Source organism: Phytophthora sojae (genome assembly GCF_000149755.1).
Source record: "Phytophthora sojae unplaced genomic scaffold PHYSOscaffold_4, whole genome shotgun sequence".
Taxonomy (NCBI): domain Eukaryota; phylum Oomycota; class Peronosporomycetes; order Peronosporales; family Peronosporaceae; genus Phytophthora; species Phytophthora sojae.
Genome location: NW_009258118.1, coordinates 1,193,670 through 1,207,051, shown reverse-complemented (window position 1 = coordinate 1,207,051; position 13,382 = coordinate 1,193,670). Strand labels below are relative to the sequence as shown.

At 57.6% G+C, this 13,382-nt stretch overlaps 1 protein-coding gene across 1 annotated transcript; it reads left to right on the top strand.

The window, feature by feature from the left end:
- Positions 1-6,730: 6,730 nt before the first annotated feature.
- On the top strand, positions 6,731-8,274 carry PHYSODRAFT_330862 (hypothetical protein; the record flags this gene model as incomplete). The annotated part of the gene is made up of 3 exons (XM_009527561.1): positions 6,731-6,836; positions 6,909-7,279; positions 7,369-8,274. The coding sequence occupies 3 exons, from the start codon at positions 6,731-6,733 to the stop codon at positions 8,272-8,274; spliced, it is 1,383 nt and encodes a 460-aa protein (XP_009525856.1).
- Between the last annotated feature and the right edge of the window lie 5,108 nt (positions 8,275-13,382).

The window sequence follows — 13,382 nt, the reverse complement described above, 5'->3', positions numbered from 1 at the left end:
GCAGGTATCGAAAGATACGCTTGACCGCAACCCAGTGTTCCTCTTGGGGGTTCTCCATGAAGCGCGATACATAGCCAACGGCGTACGCGATGTCTGGGCGCGTGGCGGTCATCAGGTGCATCAGAGCACCAACAGCTTCGCGAAACGGAGCGTTCACCTTGGTCGCCGCGTCGCTTGGAACCAGTCGAGTGCTCATGTCCACCGGACTCACCACGGCCTTGCACTCGTCCATGGCGAAGCGCTTCAGGATGTCGTCCACGTATCGCCGCTGGCACATGGTCACGCTGCCGTCCGGGCCGTCCACCAACTCGATCCCAAGAACAAACGCGCACTTGCCGCTGTCGGTCATCTCGAAGCGCGTCTTCAGGTCGGTCTTCGTGCGTGCGATCAGCTCGGGCGAACTCCCGGTAATCAGTACGTCATCCACGTACACCAGTACAAGCACGCAGTGACCGTCCACCACCTTGATGTAGAGGCACGGATCGAAGGCCGACACTTGGAAGCCGATGGAGCACACGAACTCGTCGAAGGTCTCGTTCCACACTCGCGAAGCTTGCTTGAGACCGTAGATGGCCTTCACCAGTTCCAGGCAGTCGAAGTCACCATCCAGTTTGACGCCTTCCGGAACCACGCAGAAGACCACCTCCTTCATTATCCCGTACAGGAATGCTGTCACCACGTCGAGTTGGTCGAGGGGCCAGCCAAAATACTTAGCAATCGCGATCACCATGCGCAGCGTCACATACTTGACCACGGGCGAGAACGTCTCGGTGTAGTCAATGCCGTACTTCTGCTTGAAGCCCTTGGCCACGAGGCGCGCCTTGTACTTCTCGATCGAGCCGTCCGCTTTGCGCTTGATCTTGAACACCCACTTGGTATCGATGGCGCGTTGTCCGTTAGGCAACTTGGCAGCTCGAAACACACCACGCAGTCGCATCGACTTGAGCTCCGCGCGGATCGCTTTGCGCCAGTGCACTTGATCAGGACCGTTCACAGCCTCTTGGAACGTCGTCGGCTCCGATAGATCGGCTGCTGCTTCCACAGCGTTGGCACTGGCACGCCAAAACACTGGAGGCGTCGAGTCGTCGTCTTCATCTTGGTCCCCAGACTTTTCTTCTTCGTCGGGGTCGGCTCGGCGCGAGGAGGATACGTCCGGCGCACTTGCTTCTTCTAAGCCAGCTCGGTGGCGAACGGGGCGCGATCTTCTGGCAGTGTTGTCGTCGCCACTCGGTCGGTACTTGCGCTTCCCCGCCTGCTTGAAGCTCGTTTGGCGCGGTCCATCGTTGTCGTCCAGGTCCAGCGCGTCCAAGTCCAGCACAGCATCATCGACGTCTTCATCCGAAGTATGCGTCGAAAGTCCAAAGGTCGACTCATCGAAGTTGACATCGCGACTGATAACCACCTGCCCCGCCTCGATGTCATAAACTCGATACGCCTTGGACACTTCTTCGTAGCCGAGGAACAGCCCGGCGCGAGCCTTGGGGTCCCACTTGCGCCGTCTTTCCTTCGGCGTCAGGATGTACGTCTGGCATCCGAACACACGCATGTGCTTCACACTCGGCTTGGACTTGTAAACGATCTCGAACGGAGTCTTGTGTTCGATCTTGGGTGATGGCAGACGATTCTTCACGTAGATGGCTGTCATGGCCGCCTCAGCCCAGAAGCTCTTGTCCAGCTTGGCGTGATGCAGCATGCTGCGGCCAATCGTGACGATGGTCCGGATGGCGCGTTCTGCCGTGCCGTTGGTCTGGTGCGCGTACGGAACCGTGGTTTGCTGCTCGATGCCTTCGACTTCGTAGAAGGCCTTGAGCGAGTTGGTCGCGAACTCACGGGCTCCGTCGTGCCGCACAAACTTGACCTTCTTGCCGAACTGCGTCTGCACCTTCGTGACGTACATCTTGATGCAGTCCTCGCTCTCCGACTTGGCACGCAGGCAGAACCCCTTCATGCATCCGCTGGCTTCGTCCACGATCAGCAGCAGATACTTGCTGCCACCCAGTGACTCTTCTTCCATGGGGCCGCACACGTCGAAGTGGAGCAGCTCGAACGTGTCGTAGTGACGCTTGTCACGGTTGCTTGGGAACGGCTTCTGGACCATTTTCCCTTGCTGGCAGCCGCGACACACGCTTGGTCCACTCGACTTGGAAGGTGCCTTCGCGTCCTTGATCATGTTGTTGTCGACCATCTTGCGAAGCACCTCCACCGGAGCGTGACCCATACGCGCGTGTAAGTCGACCGTCTTCCCACTGGTCGCCGCATTCGCCGATCGCTGAGGCGTCTGGAGCCAGTAGAGTCCATCCACGAGGTTTGCCGTCGCCACCACTTGCTTGGAGCCCTTGTGCGCAATCTGCATCTTGGTGCTGTCGAACACGACTTGGAACAGACCACTCTTGTTGATCTGTGGCACCGAAAGCAGATTCTTGCTCATGCTTGGGACGTACAGCGCGTTCTTGATCTCGATGTCGCGCTCGTCGCCGTTGGGCAGAACCACTCGTTCCACGATGGTCCCCACACCCATGATGGCCGCCTTGTTGCCGTCGGCCACCGAAAGTTCGCCTTCATTCCGCTCAATCAAATGAGCGAACTTGGCCTTGTCGTTGCAGATGTGGTGCGTTGCGCCGCTGTCAACCGCCCACAACCCGGACACATTCTTGCCCGTCGAAATGCCACACTCCAGTGAGACCGCGAACGCCACTCGATCATAGCCGTAGTCGTAGTTGTAGCTGGCGTCGTCGTTCCTCCACTGGGCATTGTTGGCCCCGCGTCCACGGCCATTGCCATTGCCGCCGCGTCTTGGGCCCCGATTCTCGTCCTTCTGCTTGGTCCAGCACTTGTCAATCGTGTGCCCCAATTTCCCGCAGTTCGTACACTGGCGAGACTCTCGGTCGGTGTTGAACGCCTTGGCCGCATTCTCCGTCTTCACCGTCGCCATCTTCTCGCCTTGTCTCTTGATGTGCTCATTCGTCAGCACCTTCACGACGTCTTGCGATCGTAGTTCAGCGCTGCTCATCTCCAAGTTCAGCACGACGTTCTCGTAGCTCTTGGGGAGGCTGCGCAACAGGCAGATCGCCACGTCCTCATCCTCCATCTTGGCGCCGATGCTGCTGAGCTTGGCGCTGATGTTGAGGACCTCGTTGCAATGATGCAAGACGTTGCCGCCATCCGACATCTCCATGCTGAAGAGTTGGCGCTTCAGGTAGATGCGTCCAGCCTTCTGCGAACCACCGTACAGCGTCTTCAGGCGCGTCCACGCAACCCACGCTTCCTCGCAGTCGTCGACCACATGGTGGTAGTCCGCGTCCATGTGGAGCAACATCAGTCCGAACGCGATGTTGCTCGACTTGACGTAGTCGTCCTTGGCCCGCGAGTCCGTGAAGCTCGGCGTCGTCTCGCGGTTCACGACATGCCACGTCGACTTGGTCAGGAACACGCCACGCACGTAGCGGTTCCACGTCGCGTAGTTGTCCCCGTTGAACTTGTCAATGGAGACCTTGGTCGAGGCGTCTTGGGCAGAGGACATGGTGCTTGGGCTCATAACCTGATGGAAAGTATGGATCTTGGACACGAAGCTCGGACGAAGCGGAGGGAGGGACGTCGCAGATGGCGGGACCGGAGCGAAGGCACTTGAGGGGTAGAATGAAGATTCGAAAGTGATTGAATTGTTGGAGCTTACACCCTACTGTTATAGACACGCGACCCTGCGTCCTATCACCTAGTGCATCTAATCAACCATCACTCACCGGTGTTCATCCAATCATCCTACTCGTCTAATCATCGGTGGCGTAAACAACTTACCGTATTCACCATAATCAACGTGGGTTCGGATTGGACCGGTTCGGGTTAACCGGTTAATGGGTACAACTGGTACACAGTACCCAAGACCAGCAACCCTCAATAAGATGCTTAATCAGTTCTATGGACCTCTCCTGTGAGACGGTCAATCTCCGGCGACCCGTAAAAGCCCGCGAGGGCCGTCGTCCATCCTTTGGCGGAGGGCACGGGATTTCTAATTCCGGAGTCAGGTAACTCAGCTGGCTTCCGTGATTGACTGGCTTGGGGTACTTGGTCTCGGCGAGGACGAGACATCACTGTCCCGGAAGGGCCGAACCGCTGGGGGACATCTCAGCGCAGGCCAACAAGGGCCGACTAGCTCGGCTGTTGTTGTGTTTGTAGCTAGGGTGCCACATCTGACGATTTTGTGCGTGCTACTACACCACACAATCCATCGACTCCCGGAGTAGACGGCGTTACGTCACCTTGGCTCTTATTATTGGCCAAAACGGATCCAATCAAATTTGCGTCAGCCTCCACGGCTGAGGCGTGAAACTCGCCTGCATCATCCGTGCCCCATGAGGCCGGAGACTCTTCCAGATTCGCTGAAAAGCGGGTGTCAGCCTCCGAGATCAACACATTTTCTCCTTCAGCCGTCGGCGGCGACGCCGACGCTTGCTGCTCTTGCCCGCGTGCTCGCGCGCACCCAGGGCGCTCCGGGACAGCGGCATTAGGCGCTGGCTCGAGTGGGGAGTCGCGCGCACCTGTCGATGCGTGCGTAGCGGCAACAGGGCCATCGCTCACTGTTCCGCTGTCGCGACCGAAGCGCACGAGGGTGCGCTTCTCCCAATCGATGCCCGGATCATGCCGTGCAAGCCATGGCATGCCCAATACAATGTCAAACTTATCGTCCAGATCCAGGACGGTAAAGGTCTCGACAAACTCTTGATCTTCATACGTGAAGCGCACGCGTACCATGCGCTTCTCGGTCTTCACGACGGCACCCGTTGCCAGTCGTACCTTCAACATACTTCGAGATATCTTTAAATCCTCGAAGTCAAGCCTTGATAGACTTCGCAGTCGAACAAAGTTCTCCGACGCGCCAGAATCTACCAAAGCACGGAGAGAGCCGCTTGCTCTCATCGAGTTCACATTCAGGATGACAAGGTCAGGCTTGTCATCTTGGTTCTTGCAGTGAGAATGAACCTCACTGGGGGCTGCAGTCCTTAGTGTCGCGTGTCCAAGGTCGACACGCGGAACTGCATTACCAGTAGGGCGCCCCGCGCCTACTGGCGTCCAGCGTTTTTTGTTTGGTTGCGACGGTGCCCGGCACCGCCGCGATAGCCACCCTGCTGGTGCACGGGAGCCGTGCACTCCCGAGCAAAGTGACCGACTCTACCGCAACGGTAGCATCGCACATTGTTTCCCTGCGACTGCTGGGGCCCAGCAGTTGCAGCACTCGAGAGGTCCATGGGTTCTGGGCCTCCCGTCCTCACTACCGGGCGTGGCTGTGGCCTCGGCACATGTGCATGCAGCTTAGCCTGCCGCAGGCTAAACTCCTCCTGCATTGCAAGAGTAATTGCAGCTTCGAGAGTACTCGGGTACTCACGGAAGAGATAGGTCTTCACAGGCCCATCTCTCAGCCCCTTCATGAACGTGACGACCTTGGTCGCCTCGTCGATCGGATTGGTCACGATGTTCGAGACCAAGTACCGTGCTCTCTGAGCGTAAGCATGGACATCATGCTTGCCCTGCTGCAGGTCGAGGAACTCCGCCCTCGACCGGAACTCGTTTCGCGGTGGCTCAAACGCTTGCCTGAGCTCCTCCTTGAAACCCTCGTACGTGCTGAAGCACGTAGGATCAGAGACTCGGCGTCCATACGCCCAACTTCTCGCTCGTCCGCCAAGACATGACATGGCGAACGTGACCTTCGACAACGGGTCGACGATGCGTCGAGCCGCAATGGCAGTGTCAAGTTCGACAAGCCAACGGAGGAGAGGCTCGCCCTCTCTTCCAACGTAATTGCTCACGCTGAGCTTCAGCGATTGCGCGCGCGGTGTCGTCCCCGACGACACCGTGGTAGACGAAGCAGCATCTCGCTGCTCCCTCATGATGAATCCCAGAGCAACACCATGTTGCTCTGTCGGCGTTAGCGTACGCAGCATCGTAGCTACAGCCGCCTCACCAATTACTGTTGACAGTCGTTGGAGAGCTTCCCACTCTGGGTCCGACAGGTGGGGACAGTCAGCGCGTGCAACGTGAGTTGCAGGCGTAGTGGAGTTTTCCATGGGCACCTCTGTATCCATGGGAAGGTTCTCAGTTCCGCGTTCGTGCGATGACGTACGAACTCAGGTAGTCGGTCGTTGGACGGACTACGAAGTGCTACCAGGTGTAGTGGGCCTACTTTGGCTCACTACTTTAGCTTACACCTGTGCGCGTGTATGTGAGGAAGCGTCGCTTAGTTTAACTAGAGTTAATTATACTCGGGCCTCCGAGTATAGATTAATCTAAATAAACGATCCAAATAATGTTTTTGGGTTAAAATGAGAACTGCTATTTTTGTTTTATGTTTCTGACTTCCTCTAAATGTAATATTCTAAGATAGGAATCTGCCAACGGCTGGTTGGCAGAATTCCAATGCTATGCATGTCGCTCATTGGCTAAGAGATGCTGCTCTCAGCCAATAAGAATCATAAGTCTCTATGGACCACCCGCCGTGGTGGTCGTAAATGTATGTAGCCTTTGGTGTGTCTACACCAAGGTCGAGAAAGTATTTCGAACCTCTAACAGACGTCGTGTCTGTTAGAGTTACAAGTGACTGTAGCCACTTGTGTGTGTAACCCTGTTACACCATCCCCCCCTCAAGGTTAGACGCGCCGAGTCACGGCACGTCAATCAGGAAATTGACCATTCGTCAATTCTTCACGTTGGGAGAAAGAAAACTCGAGCTCATTCCGCAATGAGCTCGCCTCAGAAGAAGACCGACGCTGCAGCAGAGGGGAAGTCCTCCGCCGGGATAGATACTCTCTCTATCCCCGAGTACCGCGAGCGTCTCAAAGCAAAGCGTGACGCTCTTGCTACCAAGGCTGCGGCGGGGACAACTTAACCAGAGATTGTCCTCGAAGGTTCTTCCGTAGTCAGCGACGCCGTTGACTACGAAGACGACGACGTGGAGATGGAAGAGGGCGAGGCCTCTTCTAGCAAGCGCAAGGAGTCTATCGACAGTGATAGTCTCGACCCGCATGCCGGGTCGAGACGCCCTCGTGAAGGAGACAACTCGGACGCTTCGAGCTCGAAGCGTTCGCGCGGCGAGAGCGACACTCCGCTCTCTGCTGCTGGGGCTTTACGCTTCCCGCGTGAGGTGGCGCCTTCAAGCCCTCCGCGCGCTGCTCAGGCAGCGCGCGATCCGTGGATGCCGTCTGCGTCAGAGATCGCAGACCGTGTGGGCAACACTGTGCCTCCAAACGAAATCCCGCTGTACGTATGCAGCGGTATCCACGACGATGCTGTTGCGGAGGAGCAGCACTCTGATCCGTTAACGAATCAAAGGCGCGATTATTACATCGGGCTCTTCCACGAGCTCCGATACTTCTCCAGCAAGAAGACATCTTGAACTTCAACAAGAAGCCGGCCGCTTACCGTGAGCGGGTTAAGCATGCCCGTGAGCGCTTCGAGACATTCTCGACGCGCGGGAGGCTGGAGCAGCTCCACAGTTCCTCTGTGGACGCTGGTATTCCGTGCGCTGTGCCCGAAGGCCATCAGTGCACGTTGTGTCTTCCGGGTGCGGCGCGCTTGAGCGACCGCGACCTAAACGGGTACACGACGATTCGTGTACCTGCGAGTCTCAAGGATCTACGTGCCAAGTTCTTGGCACGCGAGGAACGCGACGATCGTGGGACTTCGGGCGCTGTAGGTGACCACAGCGCTCGCACTACCTTCGCGTCGGCAGTGCGTGGTGAGCTTCGTACGCCCTCACCATTTCCGGAACGTCCTACAGCAGGACGTCCCGTGGCTCCCATGTATCTTGGTGGGGCGGAAACCCTCTCTAACGAATACGATAACGAACCGGCTGCCGGTTCGTTTTCGGGATACTATGGTTCACAATACGCTCAACAATCCAGCGTGTTGAGCCGCGGGCGTCGCGGATCGGAGGCGGCGGTGGTGGGAACACGCCCCGGGTATGGTCAACCTGGGGTTGACCTTGGTCCGACGCTCGAGGAGCGGGTCGCTGCTGTGGAACAGCATCAGAGCCGGGAGTTCGCCGCTCTGAAGCAGGAGGTGGCGATCCTGAGGGATCAAGTCGCTCAGGCCTCGCAGACCGCGTTGGACATCTCTGTCGACGTGGGAGGTCGCGTCGCACGCTTGGCCGAGCGCGACTTTGCGCTGGAGAGGATGATGGCTTCCGCCGAGTCTTCTGCTTCGGTTCAGCCGAGCTACGTAGTTCGTGCTGCAGGTATGGCTTCAGCCGCCCGACGTAGAACGTCGGATGGAGGCGCATACTAGACGGTATGTCCAGTGTGTAGGCGTTGCCGTGCCGTGCCAGCACAGTGAACGGTCCGATGAAGCGCGGAGCGAGCTTGCTCGCCCCGAAGTCGGAAACTGCATGTTTATGCAGGTTTTGAGTAGCTAACAAAACCAATGAACCCTTCTTGAATTAATTTGTGTTGCCCCTACCAACATTGTCTGTGTTCAGCTTCTGTCGATGAACAGAAGCTGCAATAGCGTCTTGGACAAACCGAATGACGGCTTGTCTGCGCTGCACGAAGTTGATTGCGTCCGAGTTGAACGAGTTCAGCTCGTTTCTAGCAGTAGGCCCGGCCTCTGCGTTCATCTTCGCGGTGTCTGTGCCCTGCACAGACCCGTTTGTGGTGTAGCGGGATCGGCCAAAATCTGGTTAAGGCCTGATCGAGCTTCCCACCAGCGCCCAGACACCGACTAACGGAGGGGGTCCCCCAACGATCCGTGATCGGCTGAACTTGTTCTCACCTTGTCTACCCGTCGACGGGCTGGATCTGCTCTCTCGGGGCTCCGAAGATGCAGCACTTGGTGAAGATCGAGTGTCTTGGCGTGACGCGGGGATAGTTTGTGGAGCAGCGCGGTAGTCTTCGCTCTGCGTCCGAGTATACGCTCCGATCGAGGGTTCTTCGCTTCGATCGGTCGGCCTGGAGTTGATCCAAGGCCTGTAGTTGCCTTTCCGGGTGTGTTCCTTCCTTTCCTGAGTTGCTTGCCGCTTCCTATAGCGGGATCGAGGTCGATTGAGAGACGCAGCGATCGCCGGCCAAGCAGTATCCGGTCGATCGAGGACTTGCACACGAGAGAAAGATCACTAGAGTAGGTCAAGCTGGCCAATGTATTAATCCAGTCTTAACCACCGTACCGCTAGTTCACTACCCGAAGTGTCAACGCTTGCCGAGGCCAATGTAGCTCCTGGGACTTGACGACTTGAGGGCACTTGTGGTCTTCTGTGCAAATTGCGTTCTGATTTATGTTTAGCTGGTCTCTCTCTACCGCTGCCATCTCATCTACCATCCTACAACCAAACGATTACTGGATTCTTGCCCTGGCTTCGCCCCCATGTGCTTCCCATCCGGGTCGATCGGCGATCCACGATCGGCTCCCGATCCACGATCGATCCCGATCGGCGATCAACTCCCGATCGATGACCTGTGCGAGTTGCCGTGCGCTGCCGATCCGTCCTCTTCTGTCCTCGGCCGCCCTAGATCTGCGAGATTGGTCATCGATCCGGGCTTGGTTCTACGTCGAATCACGCCGCAGTCCAAGCGCGATCGCCCGTAATCTGTCTTGACATATGTGTTGCCTTACGCGTCCACGTTATCCAATCGCTTGAGATCTCTCGATAGACCCTCTTGATCCGCGACCTCAGCCTGATCCCTGCCTATCGTTCTGCCACCATGTCGCTTGATGTCATCGCAGTTGGAAATTCTTGTTCGGTGCTTCACCACACGTTCTTCTTCTTCTCCTTGCTCTTGTCGGCGTCTGTGCCCTGCACAGACGCGCGGTTCTCGGCTTTGCTTCGTGCCGTTGCGGCTGACACTGTGCAAGTGTCAGCGGCATTCCGCGGCTGCTGCGTTGCAGTCGTAGATCCTCCCCCACTTAGGGAAGGAGCCACCATCCCGAGTAGACTCGGGGGGCGTGGGTGCCTGATGGTATTCACGTAGAACGGTGTATGCCCGGTCGAGGCATGCAACGAGTTGTTGATGGCAAACTCCGCCGTCGGCAGACACTCGCTCCAGTGTTGGAACGAGTGAGCGTAGCTCTTAAGCACGTCTACGAGCACGCGGTTCACGCGCTCGGTCTGCCCTTCCGTCTGCGGATGATTCGCATCCGACATCGAAAGTTGGCTCCCAAGAAGTGTAAACACTTCTTGCCAAAGGTGTGCAGTGAAGCGCGGGTCTCGATCCGACACAATGTCGATCGGCATGCCATGGGGTTTGAACACCATGTCAACGAACAGACGCGCCGTCTGTTTTGCAGTCACTTCAGCGGGTACTGCAGCAAGATGTACCATTGCGAAGTCGGATGCGTCACACACCACGTGGAACGGGCGATCTTGGTCGGCCACCGCCAAGATCAGCGCCTCAGTCAAGCCCCGCTTGACTGCATCGAGGGCCTGCTGACACTCAGCAGTCCAAACCCACTCGGCGTCCTTCTTCAGGAGCTGTGACAGCGGGCGTATCATGCCCGCGTAGTCCTTCACGTACTTGCACAAGTACGTGGCCAAGCCAAGGAACTGCCACAGTTCCTTGACGTTCGACGGTGTCGGCCACTCATTGATCACTCTGACCTTCTCAGGGTCAGGGCGGACACCGTTCTTCCCAACGAGACACCCGAGCACGGGTATCTCGCTCGCCCCGAAGAGGCACTTCTTCAGCTTCGCATAGAGCTTGTGGTTGCGCATGAGCGCAAACAGCTTCCGGAGATGCACCTTGTGCATCTCAACATCGCTCATCCCGTCCGCAGCCCGGCTGTGGACGAACACATCGTCGAAGTAGATCGGTGCGAAGTCGCGCACCGAGCGCAAAAGTGCGTCACGCACCTGTTGAAGGTCGCAGGGGCGTTCTTCAGCCCTTGCGGCATCACCAGCCACTCCCAGAACATGCCGCTCGGCGTGCTCACTGCCGTGAGAGGGATATCGCTCTCACGCATGAGGATCTGATAGAACCCATCGCGCAGATCAAGAGCACTGTAGATAGTGCTCCTGGCCATCGAATCGATGATGACATCTTTTCGCGGTATCGGTGTCTGCGCCGGTATCGTCGCATCGTTCAGCTTGTTGTATGCATGAACGATGCGCCAGCCGCCCTGTGGCTTCTTGACACAGAACGTCGGAGCACTGTGCGGGGACTTCGATTCCCGCACTTGTCCAGCTTTGCGACGATTCTCAAAGAAGTCGTCGATCGCCTTGACCTGCTCTCGCGGCAGTGGCCACTGCCGCGTGACACAGTACTTCGTGCCCGGCACGAGATCAATCTCGTGCTGAATTCCCATGTCCTGCGGAAGCTCCGCAGGGATCTCTTCCGGAAGTACGTCCGCGTACTCCCGTAAGACCTCGTAGTAGGGACTCGTCTTCAACGAGTCCCAGCTTTGCTCTTCAAAGCGCTCCTTCTTCGTCTTCGCACTGAGAGTGTCTTCGCTCTCAGTGGTGTTCTCCATGAAGAACTGCCTCAGTTCTTCATTCTCGCTCTTCGTTCTCTCGGCGTCCGAGAGAATGCATATCTGCTCGATGCGTTCATCGTGCAAGTCACGCGCGAAGCGCTTCCAGCTCATGACTGGAAGCGAAGTCAACTCCGACGCTTGCGTCGGAGGGTTAGCGAGAGTCATCTCCCTGTACCGGAACCCGGCGCAGGTACGCGTCAAGACGTTCAACGTCTCGACGTCCGGCTTCTCAGCCTCCGTCTGCCCGGTAGACATTCCTTGTAGCGTCTCGGCCCCAGGCCGAGACTTGCGCAGCGACCTTCGCATGCGCCGTCTTCTTATCCTGCGGAGCCCGGCTCCGCAAGACTCTTGACCTCGTCCAGGCCCAGCCGTGGACGGGTGTTCTTCTTCAGTACCGCCGGCCGGTTTATCCCGCGGGCGAGCGACTTCAAGCCCGGCTTGGTCGCCCGGCGCTTCGTCGTGCAGCCCGGCTGAACGACAGCATGCAAGTTTTTCCGGTGCGGAATGTTTGCAACCGTCCGCACCGCCTGCAGCGTCGACATGCTATTTTCACCTCGACGCCTGTTATTGGCGGAGACCCCCATTACGGAGGGTGCGTCGGCTCCCCGAGCCGACGAAGTAAATTCACCCAAGTGTGGTGTAGGGAACATCAAGTTTTGTGTCACACTCCAAGGCCGCAGTGGAACAACGTACCAGGAGCCAAGTTCTACTCGGCGGGATGACCGTCAGCCGAGCTCAGTGGGCAAGAATGCGCTGATGGACCGCTGAACTCGGCTGATGGTGTCAGAAACTCAAGGCACACCGGCCCCGACCTGGTGACACGTGGCAGACCCAGTGATGAAGACCCAGCCGAGTTCAGGAAGGCACTGGACACGCTCAGCCGAGATCATGGGGAGTTCAAGCCGCCGAGCTCGGCTAAACGGCACCACGTGCCATCCAGATACGGTAACCGGGTCCAATTGAGTCCGGGAGTCGCCCAGTCGAGTCCTAGGGTCGCTCCGCCGAGTTCGTCGTGTTATCCGGACACCTTATCCGGCTCCGCCGAGTTCACTGGGTTATCCGGACATCTTAGTCGGCTCAGCCGAGTTCGCCAGGTTATCCGGACACGCCGTATCCGGCTCAGCCGAGTTCAAGGGGTTATCCGGACAGGTTATCCGGTATAGCCGAGCTTAAGCGTCGCCGAGCTCGGTGAAGAGTCGGCCGAGATCCAAAACCGCCCACTTTCTTTTGGTATTTGTATAGGAGCTTAGGAATAGTGGAGGCGCCCCTTCAGGGCGCCCGACAGAGATAACAACCAAACAGAGCAGAATTTTCTAGGTCCACAACACGTGCACGCGCTTCCAGTAAGCCCCTGCATGGGCCGGATTATGTCTGCTGTCAGCACCCGAGAGGCATAGCTTGTAGGGTGTTGACTGGTAGCGCCAAGAGATTAAGGTCGGCCCGGGTTGGGCGCGTGTCTCGCCAAGCGCGAAGGAAAAGTCTCGCCACCGCTGCGAGCCGGTGTTCCCGTACGTCCCGGGCACTGATTGCTGAGTCGAGAAGCCTTTGCTCTCGGCGACCCGTAAAAGCCCGCGAGGGCCGTCGTCCATCCTTTGGCGGAGGGCACGGGATTTCTAATTCCGGAGTCAGGTAACTCAGCTGGCTTCCGTGATTGACTGGCTTGGGGTACTTGGTCTCGGCGAGGACGAGACATCACTGTCCCGGAAGGGCCGAACCGCTGGGGGACATCTCAGCGCAGGCCAACAAGGGCCGACTAGCTCGGCTGTTGTTGTGTTTGTAGCTAGGGTGCCACATCTGACGATTTTGTGCGTGCTACTACACCACACAATCCATCGACTCCCGGAGTAGACGGCGTTACGTCACCTTGGCTCTTATTATTGGCCAAAACGGATCCAATCAGATTTGCGTCAGCCTCCATGCGTCATCCGTGCCCC